The following is a 19,725-nucleotide window of genomic DNA, read 5'->3' as shown; positions in this document are numbered from 1 at the left end:
TATAGCATTTCTAGTATATGGCAAGTATTGGTTTGCATGCCAAGCTCCCATGCTAGAATGAATTCTTCTGTAGCAGGACATATGTCTTATTCATCTTTTTATCTCCTGTACCAGCACATGCCTACTACAGAGTAATGAATGAATGAATAATTGAAAGAATGAGGAAGACTATCTACCAGATTCCAGCAGTAGGGAGAAGGATGTCTTGCTCTAAGTGAAACATATTGGGGATTGCTGCTTCCACCACTTTCCCCACCATCCAGCATTTGGTATATCTGTACAGCTAAGAGATTGGGCTCCTCAAGTATATGAAATGTGAATGCTCTCTGACTGAAAAGAGGGTAGTTTTCTCTGTTTTTGGATTGTGAATTCTTGATATTCAGAGGGACATGAGAATATTTTCATGCCCTGCCCAATCTTTCCTTCTACTCCCTCTCAATCAGTTAACTAGAAATTTATGCCTCCAGTTGTTAATTTTTCGCAGGGCTGAGCTTTTGTAACTCACTGGTTGACCTTAACTTTAAGGATGTTTCCTCAGGATTCGGCCTAGAGCATTGCTACACAAAGTGAGGTTTTGCAGACTCACGCTGGTCCACAACTAAATAAGTATTAAAATCAGGATTAAATAGTTAGAAACCTTTATGGTAATTTGACAATAATTTTGAATAAATCTAGAAATAAAAACTTTGGGCTTGTATTTTATATTTATTTTTTAAATTTTATTTTATTAGTAATTCATTTTTAGCATATTTACAGAAGTATAGGTCTCTAACTATTGGAAATAAAAATTGATCCTTCACCAAGCACTGATCTGGAATATCATAGTTGGATTCTTCCTCTAGAGCAGTGTTACTCAAAAGGTAGCCTTGGCCTGACAGCCTGTGAATTGTTTGTTACCTGTCTGCATCCTAATAAGGATCTTGCACCAGGATGTAACTCAGTTAAGCTCACTGCTGAGTTAAGTGGACGTTTTGATAGGTTGTAGTAAAACTTCCTCGATGAAAGAAGTAACATGCTGCTTTATATTCTGGCATAAGCTCCCTATTTCTTTGCAAACCAGTACTTTGAAAAACACTGCTCTAGACAATCTTGGAAATACTACCTCTACCTGTTCTTCTGTTCTGTTTCTCACTGTTAGATTTGCATTTTGGAATGAGGTATGTTACTGTAAGAAGTAATCTCTGCTTTGCATTAACTCTTCTTCAAACTGGGGTAGTCATGAAAGCATTTTTAAAACCACCTCAGGGTACTTGTAGAAATTCTTAACACTAGACTCTTGTGGACTCCAAAATGAACTGCTACTTCATTAGTTTGTCTTTCCTGCCCTTCAGAAGCTTATTCACAGCAGTGAGAACTTCCTGTCAATGTTCTGTTTCTTTCAGCAGCTAAATCACTAATGGTAAAGAGGTATATGGGGTGGGGGGCATCTTGGAAATTGTTTAAGAAAATGTCTTCTGTGGTATAATTTATTTGGATTTTACAACTCTGTAAATTAACTTTAAAATTTTTCTGTTTAATAGATGAGAACACTGACATCGCGGAAAACCTCTATCAGAAAGTTAAAATTCTTTGCTGGGTAATGACAGGGCCTCAAAATCTAGAGAAAAAGGCTAAACACGTCAAAGCTACATGGGCCCAGCGTTGTAATAAAGTGTTATTTATGAGTTCAGAAGAAAATAAAGACTTCCCTGCTGTGGGATTAAAAACCAGAGAAGGCAGAGACCAACTATACTGGAAAACAATTAAAGCTTTTCAGTATGTTCATGATCATTATTTAGAAGATGCTGATTGGTTTATGAAAGCAGATGATGATACATATGTTATATTAGATAACTTGAGATGGCTTCTCTCAAAATACAACCCTGAAGAACCCATTTACTTTGGGAGAAGATTTAAGCCCTACGTAAAGCAGGGCTACATGAGTGGAGGAGCAGGATATGTACTGAGCAAAGAAGCCTTGAAGAGATTTGTTGATGCATTTAAAACAGACAGATGTACGCATAGTTCCTCCATCGAAGATTTAGCACTGGGGAGATGCATGGAAATTATAAATGTAGAAGCAGGAGATTCCAGAGATACCACTGGAAAAGAAACTTTTCATCCCTTTGTACCAGAACACCATTTAATTAAGGGTTATCTGCCTAGAACCTTTTGGTACTGGAATTATAACTATTATCCTCCTGTAGAGGTAAGTTTAGAAATTTTATTACTGTATAAATACTTAGACTGACTTTTGTTTACTTTAAAAAAAAACTAGCTAATAATGCTTATGTTTCTTTAGTATCAATAACTAAGAATCTACCTTAGTCTTTTTATATCGAATGGCAGTATAACAGAGTAGATGAGAACAAAGGTGTCAGCAGTGGTAATTCAGCAAATATTCGTACTACTGTATGCCAGGCACTAAGAATATAGCAGTAAATATGGCCAAGTTCCAGTTCTTATGAACCTTACATTCTGAATGAGGAGACATACAATAAACAGGCAGACAAGTCAAGTTATAATATGATCTTAGGTAGTGGCAAGTGCCCTGAAGAACAGTAAAGCCAGGTAAGAGGATGGAGAGTGACCCAGAGTGGAATGGGGTACTCTAGTTTAGGCAATTAAGGAAGACTTCGCTAAAGGGTAACTTTTGAACAGAAACCTGAGTGAGGTTAGAAAGCAGGCTATGGGAAGATCTGGGTAAAGAGCCTTCACGTCTTTAGGAACAACGCATGAAAAGACTTTGAGGTTCAGAAAGACCTACGTTCAAATCCTGCTGTCCCACCTAATTGCTGAATGACCTTGGATGGACAGAATTTGCCTAACTCCTGGGCCTAAGTTTCCTCATTTGTAAGATGGATCTGATGAACCTGTCTCATTCAGTGGTAGTTACGGTGTAGGACCGTGTCTATCACACAGTGAGCACCTAATAAGTCCTAGATCTCACTTGACACCTTAGCTTACATTCCTGAGAATTTTATCTAAAATACATTATTTTACTAAATATTTCAGATGTATAGCTAAATATTTGAGAAGGATATACTATTTTGTACCCAACAACCAGCTTTACCAAATATTAATCTTTTGTCACATTTGCCTCAGATTTTTTTGTTCAAAAAGAAAAAGATACAGAACTAGGTGAGGCCTATGTACCCTCCTCAGTCCAGTTTTCTTACCTCCTTCCTCAGAGTTAACCACTATCATGAGTTTAGTACTTATAATAACCATGTGTGTTTTTATATTTTTCCTACATGTTTATGAATCCATAAATAGTATATAGGATATTGTTTTGCAGTTCTTTAAATCAGTGGAATTATACCTCATGTATACTTGAACATATGCCTTTTTCACACATTGAAATTTATCAACATTAATGTATGTATCTGCTTCATTAATTTAGACTGCTGTGTCATAACCTAATATATGAATATACTGTAACTTACCCATTCTTCAGCCGATGTGTATTTAGTAGGCTGTTGCCGGTTTTTCACTATATGAGCATTGCAGCAGTGAATGACTGGAGACCGGGAGTCATGAAACCTAGCTTTTAGACTCAGTTCTATTGTTGATTAATATGTCTCAAGGCAAGTCGCTAGTGCTCTTCGCCTTCTTTCCTCTGGCCCTAAGGTACAAATAATACACTTTGTGCTACCTTTCTCTTCTTCACGAGCCAATGTTTTCAGATCATCATCTAGAACAGTGGTTCTCAACCGGGGGCTTTTTTGCTTCCCAGAGGACATTTGGCAAAATCTGGAGACCTTTTTGCTTGTTAACTTAGCAGTTGCTACTGGCACCTAATGGATAGAAACCCACGAGACTATAAACCCACTAGGTGCTAAACGTTCTACAATGCACAGGACAGCCCTCACAACAAAGATTATCCAGCCCAAAATGTCAACAGCACTGTGTTTTCAAAACCTTGACCTAGAATATCTGACCCAAGCTTTAAGCTATCAGCTTTAAAAAGGAAAATTTGAAGCAAATCACTACCGTTTCAGCTCTCAACCGCCAGTGTGTTCTTGTTACTTACACAGAAATGATAGCTAATCCTTACGGCAATCCTGCATTTAAGAGGAGACAAAACTGGGGCTCAGGAAAATCAGGTAACTGGTCTATCCTGCTAAGTAGCCTAGGCAGTATTGCAAGTCCACTCTGGTTCTAAAAGCTTGTGTTATTTCCATCGTGAGCACCCCTCTCTGATTAATGGGGTATGTGCCCCCGAAAGGAGGGTAGGGGATATGTTAGAATAAATATTCTTTTGTTGGGATAAATTCCACTTGAATAAACATTTTAAAGCACAGTTTTATGTAATGAGGTTGTTTGAAACCGTATGCTAGCATCTTATTTCTATTAGAGATGCAAGAATTTCCTAAACTATAAAACAGATGTATTCCCAAGTGTGCTTTTGATAGTCTATTTTTGTTTTGGTTTTAGTGAGGTACTACTTTGGATGCTTCTTTAGTGTAAACTCTTCTTAAACCATTCCAAGATTACTTGACCTCTTCCCTTCTTAATTCTGCACCCCTTCCCATACAAAAATATACCCAAACTCAAAAACATTACAAATGCATAATAACAAATACACCTAAATGCATGTAAGATTTTACTAAGAGTATCTGATATTGAGTACACATAACAGTAACGGCAAAGGGACATCATAATTGTCATTATTTTGTAACCAGTAAAATATCCTACTTTCTCTTTAAGAGTACTGCCCACAGTTCCCACATACAAATAGGGTATACCCAACAATATACTTTATATTAACAAAATAAATATTTCTATAGTACATATTTTATTTAAATTGTACTAGTTTTTTAAATGGATGGAAAATTTTATGTTCCTTCTATAATAATTTGTGAGTTGTATTGAAGACTATAAAATAGGCTTGGAAGTTCCAAAATTGACCCAACCTTCTGATATTGCCTCTTCTCTCTCAGGAGGTTCTGTATAAACCCAAAGTGAAATCAGACTTCTATTATTACTCATCATTTAATAAATTGGCTTCTCTCTAAGGGAGTTACTGTTTTCAAAGCCATCCTGAGTCTCATACATACACTTTCCCTGTCTAGTAATCACTAAAAATACAGTGTAGAAAATTTTTTTCTAGAGGTTAGGGTGTGAGATATTCTAGTTGATCAAAGAGTTATGTTCTTAAGCTGGTTGTTCAGAACTTTGCGTGCAGTTCCCTTCTCATACCACCTTCTCACTTCCCTAGAAGTAAGTCTATTCCTAGGAATAAAGTCTGTTCCCTAGGAATAAAGTCTATTCTCTAGGACTACATACAGTCTATTCCCTAGCAGTAGATTTTTTACCAGAAAATTTGCAATCAGTCTTAATACAGTGGATTTAAAATAAGTGGATTTTAAAATATTTTAAAAACCCTCTACTTGTGAAATTGCCTTTTCGTAGGTCAGAAATGATCAAATATGGTTTATTATATTAATTCTTCAGTTTTATTTGCATTAACTCTAATCCATTTGAAACTTACTGATATATGGTTGATGTAGAGAGCTCTTGATTTTTCCAAATTGTTAACTAATTATTCCAGTTCCATTTATTAACTGAGTCTTGCTTTCATTACTGATTTAAAAATATCTCCTTTATTATCATTCACTATAGCATTGCTTATAGTAGGATCGGTATCTGAGATTTCAGTTCTGTTCCATTGTTCTATTTGGTTTTGGCTCAGTACCATATTGTTTTGAACCTTGTAGCTTTACAAAAATTTTAAGTTATTAATCTAAGAATGTGTCTTCGTCTCCTTTATTTCTCCCTCTCTTTTAAATTGTTTTGGCAACTCTCATGTCTTTATTCTTGTGTATAAACTTATTAATTTAGAAACAGTGGACATCTTTGCCCAGGATTTTTTAAGTTCCTTTTAGGTCTCTTAGTAAAGTTTTATACTTTTCTTCAGGTAAATCTTTATTTCTTAAGTATCTCCCTAGGTTTTTAGTATTTTTGTTACTCTTCTACTTGGGCTCTTTTCTTAAAACTTTTTACCTAGTATATACATGAAAGCTGTTTTTTGTTTTTTTTTTTTTAAGCATCTTTAAAATCTGGCTCTGTTCCTGGATTTTTTATTTCTGATGATTTTTCACTCTACTCTCGAGTTTTTGGGGTATCCATAATCATATGCAAAGAACTAGGTATTTTGTTTCTAATAATTTTAGCTGTTTTTTTATAGCCTTTTATTGCTTATAAAGCTTAATAATAACAGTATCCTGGCCATCCAGTAAAAAAACAGTGCAATAGAGTATAACATAATTAATGCAGTAAATCTTATCAAAAATATTATTGCAATATTTCAGAGTTATATAAAATTGCTTCCAGAGAGGATCAGTAATTTAATATTAACCACTCTTGTTCTAGTCTTTAGTTTACTATGCACTGGCCACTATAGTAGCCACTAACCACATATGACTATTGAGTGTTTGAAGTATGGCTATCAAAATTTAGATGTGCTCAGGTATAAAAGTCATACTTGATTTCAAGGACTCAGCACAAATAAAAAGAATGATTTCATCAATAATTTTAAAAATATTGATCACCTATTGAATATTAAGAAGATAATATAGATTTATTCAGTTAAAATATATTCAAATTAATTTCACCTATTTTTACTTTTTAAGTATTGCTATTGCATTATGTGGCTCACATATCTACTGGACAGAGCTGGTTTGATAATCACAAGTTGACTTATCTGTTTACTTTTCATATTTGTTCCTATTCTTAAATTCCCTAAAGATGTAAAAAGTAGGCACCAGATAATTTTCCAGAATCTACATGGTGGTCCAGGAAACCCACATATCCAGTGTTTGTTTCAAAGGAAAGGTCAGAGAAAATACAGTGGACAATTTCTTAATGATTTTTACTGCATTGTAAGCTACATACTTCCAAACATGAATTATTAAATGTTCAATTCAATAGGTCAATATGAATCTTCTCTGGGAACTTGCCAGACTGTTTTCCTCCCTGGGTCCCTGCAAAGACATTAGAGACTTAAGTTTTCTTGGAGTCATCTGAGTGAAACAGTCTCCAGATACCAATTCTGACCCCCAGATGACCTTGTGACTATTTAAGTCTGGGACCAGTTTTTAAAATTTCTGTTTTCTTTATTTTCTTGCTTTTTCATTCCTCTTTTTATGTTGTATTTTTGTTATTTTGTTTTTGTCTTGTTTTATTTAAATCTGCTCTCATGCCAACTCTTTTAGAAATGTATGAGAATTATATAACTGAACAAAGTTTTAACTTTGACCTACTTACTGAGGGCCACCTGAACTTGATTATTCTGTCAGTAATAACTAACATTTATTGAGCATTTACTATAGGTAAAGCATGGTACCAAGCATGTGACACACGTTGTCTCCTTTAAGTAAGCATCTTTTGAACATGGGGAAATTGAAGCTTATAGAGATTAAGTAACTTGCCCAAGATTATATACTAGTAGGCAAAATTTAGACCCAAACCTAGGTATTACTCAGCACTTCCCCTCTTAAGTACTATACTGTTTGGGTTGATGTGTCGATGAAGTATTAGGTTGCAGACACATACTGGGCAAGACTTTGTAGTCATTGAATGTTCCAAAGGTGTCTTTCTGAGGCTGAGCCAAGCAAAACTTCATAGTGAGAAAGTTATGAAGAGAAAGCAAAACTTGGAGAAATAGAGCTTTATCCTTTGTATAGCTGACCCTTTTATTTGAGGAGGTCTCAAGCGTTTTCTTTTTTTGCTAATCCATAGGGCATGAGAGAATATTGTTTCAGTTAGATATACTTCAGCAACTTCATGTTTGATTTTAAATCATTGGGAACTCTGAAAACTCTTGGTTTCTTTCACAGGTCTAATAAATAATGTGCCTCTGCTTTACTTTGCCAGCCTTAATGCTTGGATTCTGTTAAAATTAGTGTTTCCTTTATCAGTATTTGAATATTGTATGTTAACAATGTGCTATTTACTAATAATGCCTGTTTCCACTACTTTTTCAGGGTCCTGGTTGCTGTTCTGATCTTGCAGTTTCTTTTCACTATGTTGATCCTACAACTATGTATGAGTTAGAATACCTCGTTTATCATCTTCGTCCATATGGTTATTTATACAGATATCAACCTGCCTTCCCTGAGAAGATGCTAAAGGAAATAAGTCAAACATACAAAAATGAAGATACAAAAGTAAATCAGGAGCCCTTGAAAGAAAAACATAAATGAACAGAGGTAAAATGTCTAACATTGCACTGAAGAAGAACTTCTCCATTTCTGATATAGAACACTGGAATCCCAGTGAGGAATTCTTTCTAAGTGAACATTCCATATTAGAAATTTTTCATATGAATGACTGTAAACTGAAGCTTTAAGTGAGCTGTGAAGTCTGTTGAAATGTGTTTTGATACAGTAATATATATACGTATATGAAAAACTTGTGTTTTTAAAATGGTGGCCAGGCAGAGGAACTAGAAGAGATTTTGTTGCCTGTTCCTGACCACATGTATTATTTTCACTGAGAAACTAAAACAGTTAAATTTGCTAGAACTACACTGCACCATTGTTAGTAACCCACACACGATGCTACACAGATCTGCCTTAAAGAAAATTTAGAAGGAAATATTGTTGTTCAGTGTTGTTTGTAAACTCAAAGCCTGAGTTTATATTTGCAGTATGATATAAATGAACCAACCCCCGCCCCCCACGCACACACACATGCAACTTTTGTCTAATGAAGATTTTGCTGTGACTATAATTGGCAGTATTTCTTCCAGAATAAGGTAGACTAAGAATGGCACTTGACCTAAAGTGCATTAATAAAACCACATTTTGAAATTATCATGGGCCTTGACTGTATTATATACTTGGTTCTAATTAATAGTTAATCTTTTACTGAGTCCCCGTTGTCTCTTTCCTAAACATGTTTAACCATTCTTGAATGCCATTCTCAACTATTAATATTTATTTACTGAAAGTATTAATAACATTCTGTAAACATGCATTTTTTAATATTTTATTCCCAAATTTGCCCATTGTTAATTATGGGTAACTAATAAGTAGTAAATGTAATGCTATTTGGGGATGCTTTTCTTATATTAGTGCCACTCTCAGGAATCACTAAGTAACATTTTTAACTGATTATTTAAAACTGTCCAACTACATAATTATAGTTCCTTTCATTCTCATCCTGTTGAGAGATGAGAACTTGTTTGTGCCTTTCATAACTTGTTTAAAGCAGAGTTTTGAGATTCATTTTTCAGGCTCTGAGGTGGCTGTTAGTTACACTGGCAAAATAATTTGTGAGATTTTGACCAGAGTTAATTAGAAACATTAAAAAATGCAGAGTGCTTAAACAAATTGAAATATGTCAGATATTAAAAGACCAAATACTTAGTTTACGAATAACAGCCTGAATTTTGATGCTGGCCTATTTGGGGATGATTGTTTTGCCAGTGGACAGTTGTAAGAGAGCTCAGTCTTGATGACCCGTTCAAGACTTTCATCAAAAACACATTCATAAATGTTTCATTCTAATTTTAGTGACCCTCTATTTAAAGAATTTCTGGAAGGAAAGAAAATTTTAAATTTTTGTTGTCTTTAGCAATATCATCTGAGTGTATCATAACAGGATACTTCACAGACTTTCCATAAGATTATCTTAAATGTTACAAATAATTTACATTTCTCTTATGTTTTATCATTATGCTAATTTTATGTGGTTGTCATGCCATTGATTCTGCTGCTTAGCTAAATAGTTTATATTTATTGTGCCAAGACATGCGAAACCATGACCTCTTTCAGTTGTATATTTGAGAGGATGTTCATCTTAGTGGCTAATTATGGATTACTCTGTCAACATAGTGAAAACTTACACCAGTTTTTACCAATTGAATTGTTTTTTGTTATTTTCATGATGATATCATCTGCCAAAATTTCAAGGCATTCATTCTATTCTTTGAACAACTCTTTACCTTGGTATGGATAGGAATTTATTTGCAGTCCATACGTGCTACTTTTCCGTACTAGAAGTATAAATGGTTTACCATAAACATCCAAAAACCTTAAAATTGATTCATAGGAAATCAACATTGTGATGAATCCTGGGGTCTGAAGTCAGACTGCCTGGGTTTAAATTCTTGCTCCATCACTAGTTTTGTAACCTTGAGCAATTTACTTAATCTCTCTGTGCCTCAATTCCCTCATCTGTAAACTAGGGACAATAATACTACCTACCTCACAGGATTTTTATGAGGATTAAATGAGTGAATATGTGTGTGGCTTTTAAAAACACTGTTTGGCCCAGAGTATGGAGTGCTAAGTATAAAGTTTTCTTATTATTCTTTACCTTGGAGTGTAAATATTTGTTTTAAATTAATGAGAAATCTGCTTTAATCAAATCAGGTATTAAAGGAAATATCTCATACATTTCTTATAGTAAGTAATAGCTAGTTTTTATTTGATGCCTACTGTATGCCAGGTAATGTGCTTAGATACTCTGTGTTAATCCTCACAAATTGGGGGTTATTCCCATATTATAGATGAGAAAACTGAGGCTCAGAAAACTAACGTCATTTTCCACTGTCAGAAAGCTACTAAGTAACAGAGCTAGGATTTCTTTGCCCCATGTCAGCCTTGAGGTTAATCATTAGCATTATTTCCATTTTTACTTAATGGCATGTGACATCTGATACATTGGCCAGCAGTAGTCAAACTAACCAGCCAAATTGTCATAGTGGTTCTTAAATTGTGGTTATTATACTCTTGCCTGGGAGCTTGTTAAAACAGAGATTTCAAGACCCCAATTCCAGAAATTGTGATTCTATCATGGGACCCAGGAGTATGCATTCTTACCAGATACCCTTGGGCGCTGGTTCTCCACCAGTGTGTGGTCCCAACCAGCAGTATCGGCATCACCTGGAAACTTGTTGGTAATGCATCCTCTCCTGGGTCTCACCCCAGACCTACTGAATCAGGAACTCTAGGGGTAGAGGCTAGCAATTATGTTTAAACAAGCCCTCCAGGTGATTCTTATTCAGCATTCCCCTAAAACCTGGTGATTCTGATGCAAATCATCCTTGGAACACGCTGAGGATCACTTGCCCCATAAGTAAGGTTATCTTTCAAAAATTTAGGTAAAGCCTGTTTTAAATGAGTGTAGTTCAACATCACACTATATTAAACGTAAAAGACTAAAGATAATTTAAAGGGTCAGTGGATCATTCATTTTGGCAAAATTCTTTAGCTTCTTCAGAGTTACTAATATCAGGGCCCACAGTAAAATATGAAGTTTAGTAATTTCATAATGGGGCAGAAAAGTTTCAGTAAATACTAGTAAGTATATATTAATTCATTAAAAGCATACTTAAATGAATGTCATAAAAAATGTCCACAATTGTTAGTAAAAAAATTTTAGAGGTAGCAAAGTACTATTTTATAATGTGCAGAATATTTTTCTGCCAATTCATACTATCAAAATTTTATCACTTTCAAGAATCAGTTGACTGTCCTATAGGACCTAATAAAGCAAAAAACTCTCCAAGTATTTGATAGAGCACATAAAACCAGATTTCATGATGATAATGACTTACTGTCTTTTAAATTAAGATTTTTGTCATCTGGGTAAATGATTTTAGTATGGTCTCAAAACAGGCTTTTGCTATCTTACATTCTCCAATATATACTTGTATTTTCAAGTGGGAAGTTCATAGATGATACAAAGCAGATTTTTATCCCAGAGTTCAATTGTTTGTTTTCAAGTAAACTTCAGAGGAGTTTTTGTTACTGTAAGAAGATTCGAAAATAAATCACTGACCAATTTTTTTTTTTAAGTATGGTAATTGGATTTGAGCATTAAATTTACTAACTGGTTATTTTCATAATTGTTTGAGTATTAATTTTTCACTTCCTTGAGCCCATTATACTGTATTATTACCAGATTGAGGCTTGAAAAATCCTTCATTTGATTGATTAGATCAAGTCTACCCTTTTATTCATTTAAATTTTCATTTCTTTAGAATATTCTCTGACAATTTCTGCTTCTTTGTATTTATTGCCCTTCTTTATTTCCTTGATAACTAACTTCCATTTTCTAACTACTCTTTATTCTGCCTTCACAAGGTTAATTTGGCTGTTATTAGTGATTAGGGTTTGTGTGTATCACTTACATTATTTTATACCTATTAACGTTAGGTTTCCCTATGAGATTGGAAGTAAAAATTTGTCTAAGAATAATGCCTGCTGGCTCTCAGGATACTTGACCTACTTAAAAAGTCTACAATGTTAAACTAATACTAGATATACAATTAAATGAAGTAAAATTATTTGGATTCTCCTACTTCCCAAATTCCCCTTTTCACAAACAAAATAACCTCATTTGCCTCATCTCTCTACTTATTTACAGTAGGCCTGACAGAAGCATACTTAAGAAATCTAGGGGACAACCTGTGGGTTATTTTGTGCTAAATGTAAACTCTATTGATTTTTAAAAGATGGCTTATGTTTATATATTGGAGTTGAAATAGAGATTTAATTCAAATTAGAATAAGAAATTTTATAAATTCTCTTTAGAGAAACCAACTCTGAAACTAGTTTCAGAGTTGAATAATGCTCTATTTCAGTTCCTTTACCTCTCTAGTTTTTAGTTTATATGTGTTAAGTTTAAATAACTTTGCGGGGCCCTGCAAATTAATAATCCATATAAAGTATATTATTAGAGGGAAACTAATCTTACTGCTAAGCAGTGTGTTATATTACCCAGTGAACGTTTGTGTTTTGGAATTTAAAAATTATGTAAGGTAATAGTATCATGAATGATTTAAAAATGTCTGGTGACTTGCTTATTTTAAGTGATCACCAATAAGTCAGAAAAATGTATTTTTAAATATGTTTTTTAAAGTGCCTTTTGAACATTTTTAAACAATGGATTTAAACAAACTGCATAGAATAAATTACCATGTTTAAAGCTGTTTTATCTGATTGTTTTTAACTGATGTAAAAGTTGTGTGAGAAACATTGTCTTTAATGGGTAGTTTTGGGGTTATTTACCAAAAATATTAAACTATTTTCCCATCAAAGTTATTCAGTTTAAATAGCCTTAAATAATTTTTACTGCAACATATATTATTTTTCTTTAAAGCAACAAAATATTCCACCTCTGATTTTGAATAATGTGCCTTAAAAAACAGAAACACCTACGCTGTGTAGTCCAGGTAAGTGTGTGTCTGTGTATATATGTGTATAGGTATACGTATATGTTATAGAAAGAGGAAAAGATTGCTTTTCTATTTCTTGGTATATTTTGATCTGTCATGTACACTGAGAAATTAATTTATTCAACTAATTATTTATTTAAATAATTGTGCCCAGCATCTACTAGCAATACAGTGGTGAAGAAAATATACAGGATTTCTGTTCTCCTAGAGCCTTAATTCTACAGCTAGACAATAAACAAATTAATAGATGAAGTGAAGAAACAAGATATTTCAGAGAATGGTGGTAGGAAAATAAAAGAGTGATATGGTAGAGCAATTTTCTGGGTGGGGTGTCAGGGAAGACCTCTGAGGTAATATTTGAGCTGACCTGAATGACAGACATTTTATATGCTTCAAAAGGCATTTATGTCTATGAAGTTCTTTGCTCCTACTATGTAAAAAAATAGTAATAATAATGTCTCCCACCTTTGTGTAATCATGCTTTGGGCATATGTGAAGGCTCATTGAAATGTGATCTATAGGCCAAACACTTTGTGGTTTTAGGCATATTTCATACAAAGCCCAGGTCTATTGATATTAGATCAGCCTGGGACTTTTAGGATATGAATAAAAATTGACCTACCTCTTCCTAAGCAAATTATTACAGATGTTCATAAGGCCCCTGAGGCTTGCCTGTCTGCCCCAATTTTCAGTAACTGCTACCCAATATGCTACTTACCTAGTTCCCAAGCACATATATGTATGTACCAACATATATATACATGCAGTGCCATTTTGATTAAGCAGCTTTAGAAGAGCTAAGGAGATAAATGCTACTTCATGTTGCTTTAGTATCAGAGTTGTACAATTTAACATATCCAGAAAGTCCCATGTTTTCCAATCAGTAGTGTTTAGTTGTACTGCTAGTTAATGTCAGAGAAGAGATTTATTTACCTAAATATATACAGGTTTATTACCTATTTTGTTTTCCGAAAGTATAATCCTGGAAAGGATACAAGATTATTGTTGAATTTATTTTCTCACTAAAGGAAAGGGCTCTACCCCAAACATATTTTATATCAGATCTAATAATGCTGACAATATAGATTGTGCAAATAGAAATTCCTTTATTGTTTAATTAAGACTGAATGAACATTTAACAACTGGAGTTAAGCCACATTGACATTCTCCAGATAAGTCTGTATTAATAAACCATGAAAGTAAACTTTGTTTTGCCATAAGTTTGATTTGTTGCTAATTAATGAGTTTAGTATTTTGCCTAGAACTTTAACTACCATAGTTCTTAAAACTATCTTTGTGTTGCATCATTTCTTCTGCCAAAAGAACCACCCATTGTTTCTGCTAGTGTTTCCTATATTCTGTTTTTGATATTTATTTTTTCCAGGACTGAAAATTTGTCCAGGACATTTACACTTTTTTTCTCCTATATATTGCCTCTGTATAGTGCAGTTGAATATACCTGTTTACTTTGCATTAATGAAATGCACATTGTTTTTATTTATTTTTTATGAGATTCAGTCCTAGGACTTTAGCTATCTGAGTTTTCGAATGAATGTGTAGCTGAAAGATTAACAGTAGTTCCTCATTTGTAGAGCTGCTAGATAATGTGTCAACGTAGAATTAGAGTGCAGTGTCTTAGTCTTAACAACTAATCGTTTTGATTTTTGTCAGCTTCAAATCTTTTTTTATAGAACTTTAAACTGAATTGTCTTTCCTCCTTCTATTCCTGTTAACACTGGAATCATACTCCTGGTAGCATTTCGGTTGAATTTCACTTTCCATTATTTTTGTTGTTAGATTGTAGAGAAATGGTAATAAAATCTAGAAAGGAGTTTGAGAGAGAAGTAATGATTCAACTTTTTCTTTAGTTTTATGCAAGGCTGTCTTCCTTGTATCTGTACTGTTCAGTGGGGTGTATGTGGGCATGTGTGTGAGAGACAGGAAGAGAAAGGTATGATTATTTTAATAGTTGGATTTTTTCTTTAAAATGTTGAAACTTGCTTTTTCATGCTATTTAGATTTACATAATAATTTTATTTGATGAGGTGAAAGTATATGCTTAGAAAAATTAGGCATAGAAATGATTCATTGTTTATAAAAATTTTTACAAACCTACTTGCCTGGTTGAATTTTCCCTCTCTTCTTGCCTGTGAACTTCTGGCTCTTTGAACCTTCCCCTATTGTTTTCTTCTCTCATTCCATGTCTTTTCTTTTTTCCTCTTCTTCCCATTGGCAGCAATTCTTTTGTTTCTTTAGACTTTTTATTGCCCCCATTTTCTATCAGCAGGTGTGTTTTAAAGACTTTTAAAAAATCACATACCTTTTGTGAATTTCAGTTCCCTCTCACCAGCTGAAGAAACTTTCCTAGAATTAACAGAAAGGAGAAGGAAGAGAAAATTTCCTAGAATTAACAGAAAGGACTCATCAAAATCCTAGAATTTTCTCTTTTCTATGGAAATGTTTTCTTCTAGAACCTGCCCCCAAAAAATACGGGTGCATTTTTTTAAATACTTGAAAACCAGTGAGAATCTGCCTTATTATTTTTAACCCCAAATTGATAGCATCTTGTCTGGCAAAAGTGGTTTGTGAGGTTTTGAGTGGCACTCATTGTGGCAGAGGTAGATCTTAGGAACAGAATCGCAAGTATTTTTCTACTTTATTTGAAACAGTGAGGCAGAGGATTCTCCTCTGGTTGGCCATTGCCTGCTTCTTTGGGCACTGTCATCTTGGGCTGTGACTTCCTCCTACCATCGTGTTTGGCCCTGAAGAAGGAACTTGTCCTCTCCCTTACTACCACAGCAAAGCAGAGACCAGACATTCCCGAATGTTCCAGAATAACAGAAGAAAAGGTCCAGAGAATAATTTATGAGAGCTGCCCAGATCCAGTGGGACCGTCTTGTCCCTCACCAAGCTGTCTTTTCCTTGCCACCTCTTTCCAAGGCACCAGGGGTAGCTGAACCACCCCCATTAGAACATTCCAGATACTACCACATCTTTAGAGTGTCAGCCAAATTGGCATCTACCCTGTGAAAAATGAGGAAGCTCTCCCTTCACCCCGGTCTAAAGCTCTCACACTTCACTTCCTGCTGGAGAACTGACCCCTCCCCTGGGAAACCGACAGTGGAAACATTCACTTTCTTCAGAGGAAATGCCATCTTCACCCAGAGGAGTTTGGTCTGGATTTGTGGCCCCAATATGGAAATACCCAGTAATCTGACTTCAGTGTATTTCATGAAGCCTGTGTTGTTTGTTCTTAAATAAATCACATTTGGAACAGCAACGGCCAAAGCCAGGTGAGGCTACACCAGGCTGAATTCTTCCTGTTCATGTTCCTGTTTCATCTCACTGCATTAAGGGTTTCCAACATGTGTTAGGATCCTATTTCAGCTGGGCTCACTTCACTATATACTAATGAGCTTTGAAACTTAACAGAAGTTACTTTATAACTTCATTTATATCGTGTTCCTTTTTTAAAATTTTTTTAGAAGATTTATTTTTTTTAATTTATTTATTTTTGGCCGTGTCAGGTCTTAGTTGTGGCACGCGGGGTCTTTTGCTGCAGCACGTGGGCTCTTCGTTGTGGTGCACGGGCTTCTCTCTAGTTGTGGTGGCGGGTTTTCTCTCTAGTTGTGGCTTGCAGGCTCCAGGGCGCGTGGGCTCTTTAGTTGTGGCTCACGGGTTCCAGAGCACCTGGGCTCTGTAGTTTGCGGCTCGCGGGCTCTAGTTGAGGCTCACGAGCTCAGTAGTTGTGGCACGTGGGCTTAGTTGCCCCACGGCATGTGGGATCTTAGTTCCCTGACCAGGGATCGAACCCGCTTCCCCTGCATTGTAAGGTGGATTCTTTACCACTGGACCACCAGGGAAGTCCCCCATGATCCTTTTTAAAATTAGCCACTTTCAAATATTCATCCTCAAGTGGAAGCAGAAGAAAAGAGTTGGGAAATAATAAGTGAATCACCTGTGTCTTCTTAGTGATCCTAAATTAGACATATATGCCCTGCTATTTTCTACGATCCTTAAGTAATAATGATATTTGGTGTTATTTTCCACCTGAAACTCTTATAATTTTACCAAGTTAGACCTTCTTTTCATGTTTTATTGTCCTTACACTCTCTTAGGCTACTAAATCCTCAAACAGATTTACTAAATGCAAAACTGGTGTTCAGAGGTCAAGTGAAGCAGAACTTAGTGATGAAATTTAACCTGAGTCTGAAGTTTCAAAACACACCAAGATCCTGTCTCCTTTATAATATACTGACTTAGGAGGGTGGAAAAATGAAAAACTGCTTGGTGCTCATAAATTTTAAGATCACAAATGACCTCATTTAGGGCTAATTGATTACCTCATAATAATGTAAATTAGTGCTTTAATATAGAATCTTTGTATTAAGTAGTAATTTAGCCTTTTACTAATTAGTACTCCTTACAAATCCTAAACAAAGAATATTTTCTAAATTTGCTCTTTAATAACTTTAGATCACTGCATAGATTATTTCAAACTCACTTAACAGAATCTCCTTTAAAGGGTTGTCTTTTTAACTTTTTGCATCTAAAACTTTTGATGTAGAGTTACCCAAACTTCTTGCCATTACTGAACTTCAAATAAGTGAAGCAAGGGAAATAGAAGGTGTTAAAATGTGAGGCAGAGACTTAACCCAAAAGCACGGTTACTATCATCAGTGAGATTATTTTTTTTTTATGAAATTAAAGAAAGTAGATTGGTTTACTTTGATGCTTTTTCTCCAGACTCCACTTTATGTGATAGGATGGTAGGATGGTTTTCTCTCTAAAAGTTGCTGTACTTTTTACACCGAAGAATTAAAAGTTAACGTCACCCCGTGGCATATCATGTTAAAATCAGGAGCTGTCATGGTTACTTCTTCTTTCTCCTCTCCACAGGTAATTCTTCCCAAGCTATTGGTTCAACCCAAGCTATTCTGTACACACAAGGTCAACAAACATTTGATTTATTTTCTTGGCATTAATATAAGTCAGAATCACACCCAGGAGACTAGGGTGTGGTAATATAGACATCAGATCTCCTAATACCATAATTCTAAGCCCGTCAGTCCACATCCTTTTTCATGTGAGAAAGAATGACAGAAACAATCTGACAATAAACAATCCGGCTTCTAGAGCCAAGACACACTAAAATGTAAGAAAAACTGGCATAACAGGGTGACCTGCATTAGGGCTAGAGGAGTGGTCAGTGGTAAATCCAGCCCAAACCCCTTGGACTGTGACCACAGCACACAGATACGTTATAATTATAAGGTTTAAGTAATGAAGTCACAGTCTGAGATCCTTTTAGTTGAACAAATATTTATGGATGACCTACTCTCTGCAAACATCTGTGGGAAATAAAAAGATGAATAATTCTTGCTCTCTCTGAATCTACAATGTCATCTTTCTAATTTTCAACTAAATATGTAATTCAGTTTTCCCCAATACTCTGTTTTCATTCTTACATCTCTTCATGTAAGATTGTCTCCTAGAAGTCATTTAATATAATGCGCATACAATTCCAACTAGTAATTTTATTTTTTGCTCTCAATTAATCTCCCCACTCTAAGATCAAGACCAGGGTGGTGAATGGATGAGTTGGTGAATAATTTCAGTCTACTCTGCTCTCAAGCTGAAATCACATCAGGCATGTGGCTTTAACATACAAAATCAAAATATATTCACAATGTCTGTACCACTGAATTTTTCACCTTTTCATTGTTAGCTTTCAGAACCCTTTTTGGCAGATGAAATTGAGACTCTAAAAAGAAAAATTCGGGCTTCCCTGGTGGTGCAGTGGTTGAGAATCCGCCTGCCAATGCAGGGGACACGGGTTCGAGCCCTGGTCTGGGAAGATCCCACATGCCGAGGAGCAGCTGGGCCCGTGAGCCACAACTACTGAGCCTGCGTGTCTGGAGCCTGTGCTCCGCAACGGGAGAGGCCGTGACGGTGAGAGGCCCGCGCACAGCGATGAAGAGTGGCCCCCGCTCGCCACAACTAGAGAAAGCCCTCGCACAGAAACAAAGACCCAACACAGCCATAAAAATAAATAAATAAATAAATTTAAAAAAAAAAAAAAAAAAGAAAAATTGAAGCTCATGATGCAATTTTAAAATTCAATAAATATATTTTCCACTCGTGTTTTAAACTGCTAGATCATTTTCCCATTCTTCCTTGAATTAAACGCAACACACACGTGTGCCTATACACCACATACACACACAGACACATCCACTTTGGAGACCTCTGGTGAACAATCTATCGTCAGGGTTAATGGGACTTGTTAGGACCTGTTGCTGGCCTGAGAGGAGCATGCAGGAAGGTGGATGGGAAGGGCCCTTGGGATTCACACCTACAGAGAAGTCGAGGGAGCAGGTCTGTGCAGAGGGAGGTGTTGAACTGTAAAGCAGACCTAACAAAGGCCTGAGCCAGCCCCTCAGGGAAACTCTGGAACTGGGATGGCCCTTCAGTCTTGCCCTACTTGGGGCAAGACTGCCTGGCAGTTATGCACCAATACAGGTACCCCCCACTTTTCAAAAGTTGCTTTCCTC

The 19,725-nt window shown here is 35.4% G+C and overlaps 1 protein-coding gene across 3 annotated transcripts in view; it reads left to right on the top strand.

The window, feature by feature from the left end:
* Positions 1 to 19,198, top strand: part of C1GALT1 (core 1 synthase, glycoprotein-N-acetylgalactosamine 3-beta-galactosyltransferase 1) — a 48,309-nt gene extending 29,111 nt beyond the window's left edge. For 2 of the 3 annotated variants that reach the window (XM_068550615.1, XM_068550616.1), the window contains 2 exons: positions 1,521 to 2,188; positions 7,968 to 12,925. In XM_068550615.1, coding sequence (XP_068406716.1) covers positions 1,521 to 2,188; positions 7,968 to 8,186 — 887 coding nt within the window. In that variant the 3' untranslated portion in view covers positions 8,187 to 12,925. Of the gene's footprint in view, positions 1 to 1,520; positions 2,189 to 7,967; positions 12,926 to 13,095; positions 13,169 to 18,899 lie in introns of those variants that run through there. The other variant, XR_011074843.1, reaches the window with a different exon arrangement.
* The last annotated feature ends 527 nt before the right edge of the window (positions 19,199 to 19,725 follow it).

Source organism: Eschrichtius robustus, chromosome 8 (assembly GCF_028021215.1).
Source record: "Eschrichtius robustus isolate mEscRob2 chromosome 8, mEscRob2.pri, whole genome shotgun sequence".
Taxonomy (NCBI): Eukaryota; Metazoa; Chordata; class Mammalia; order Artiodactyla; family Eschrichtiidae; genus Eschrichtius; species Eschrichtius robustus.
This window is presented reverse-complemented; position numbering and strand designations above follow the sequence as displayed.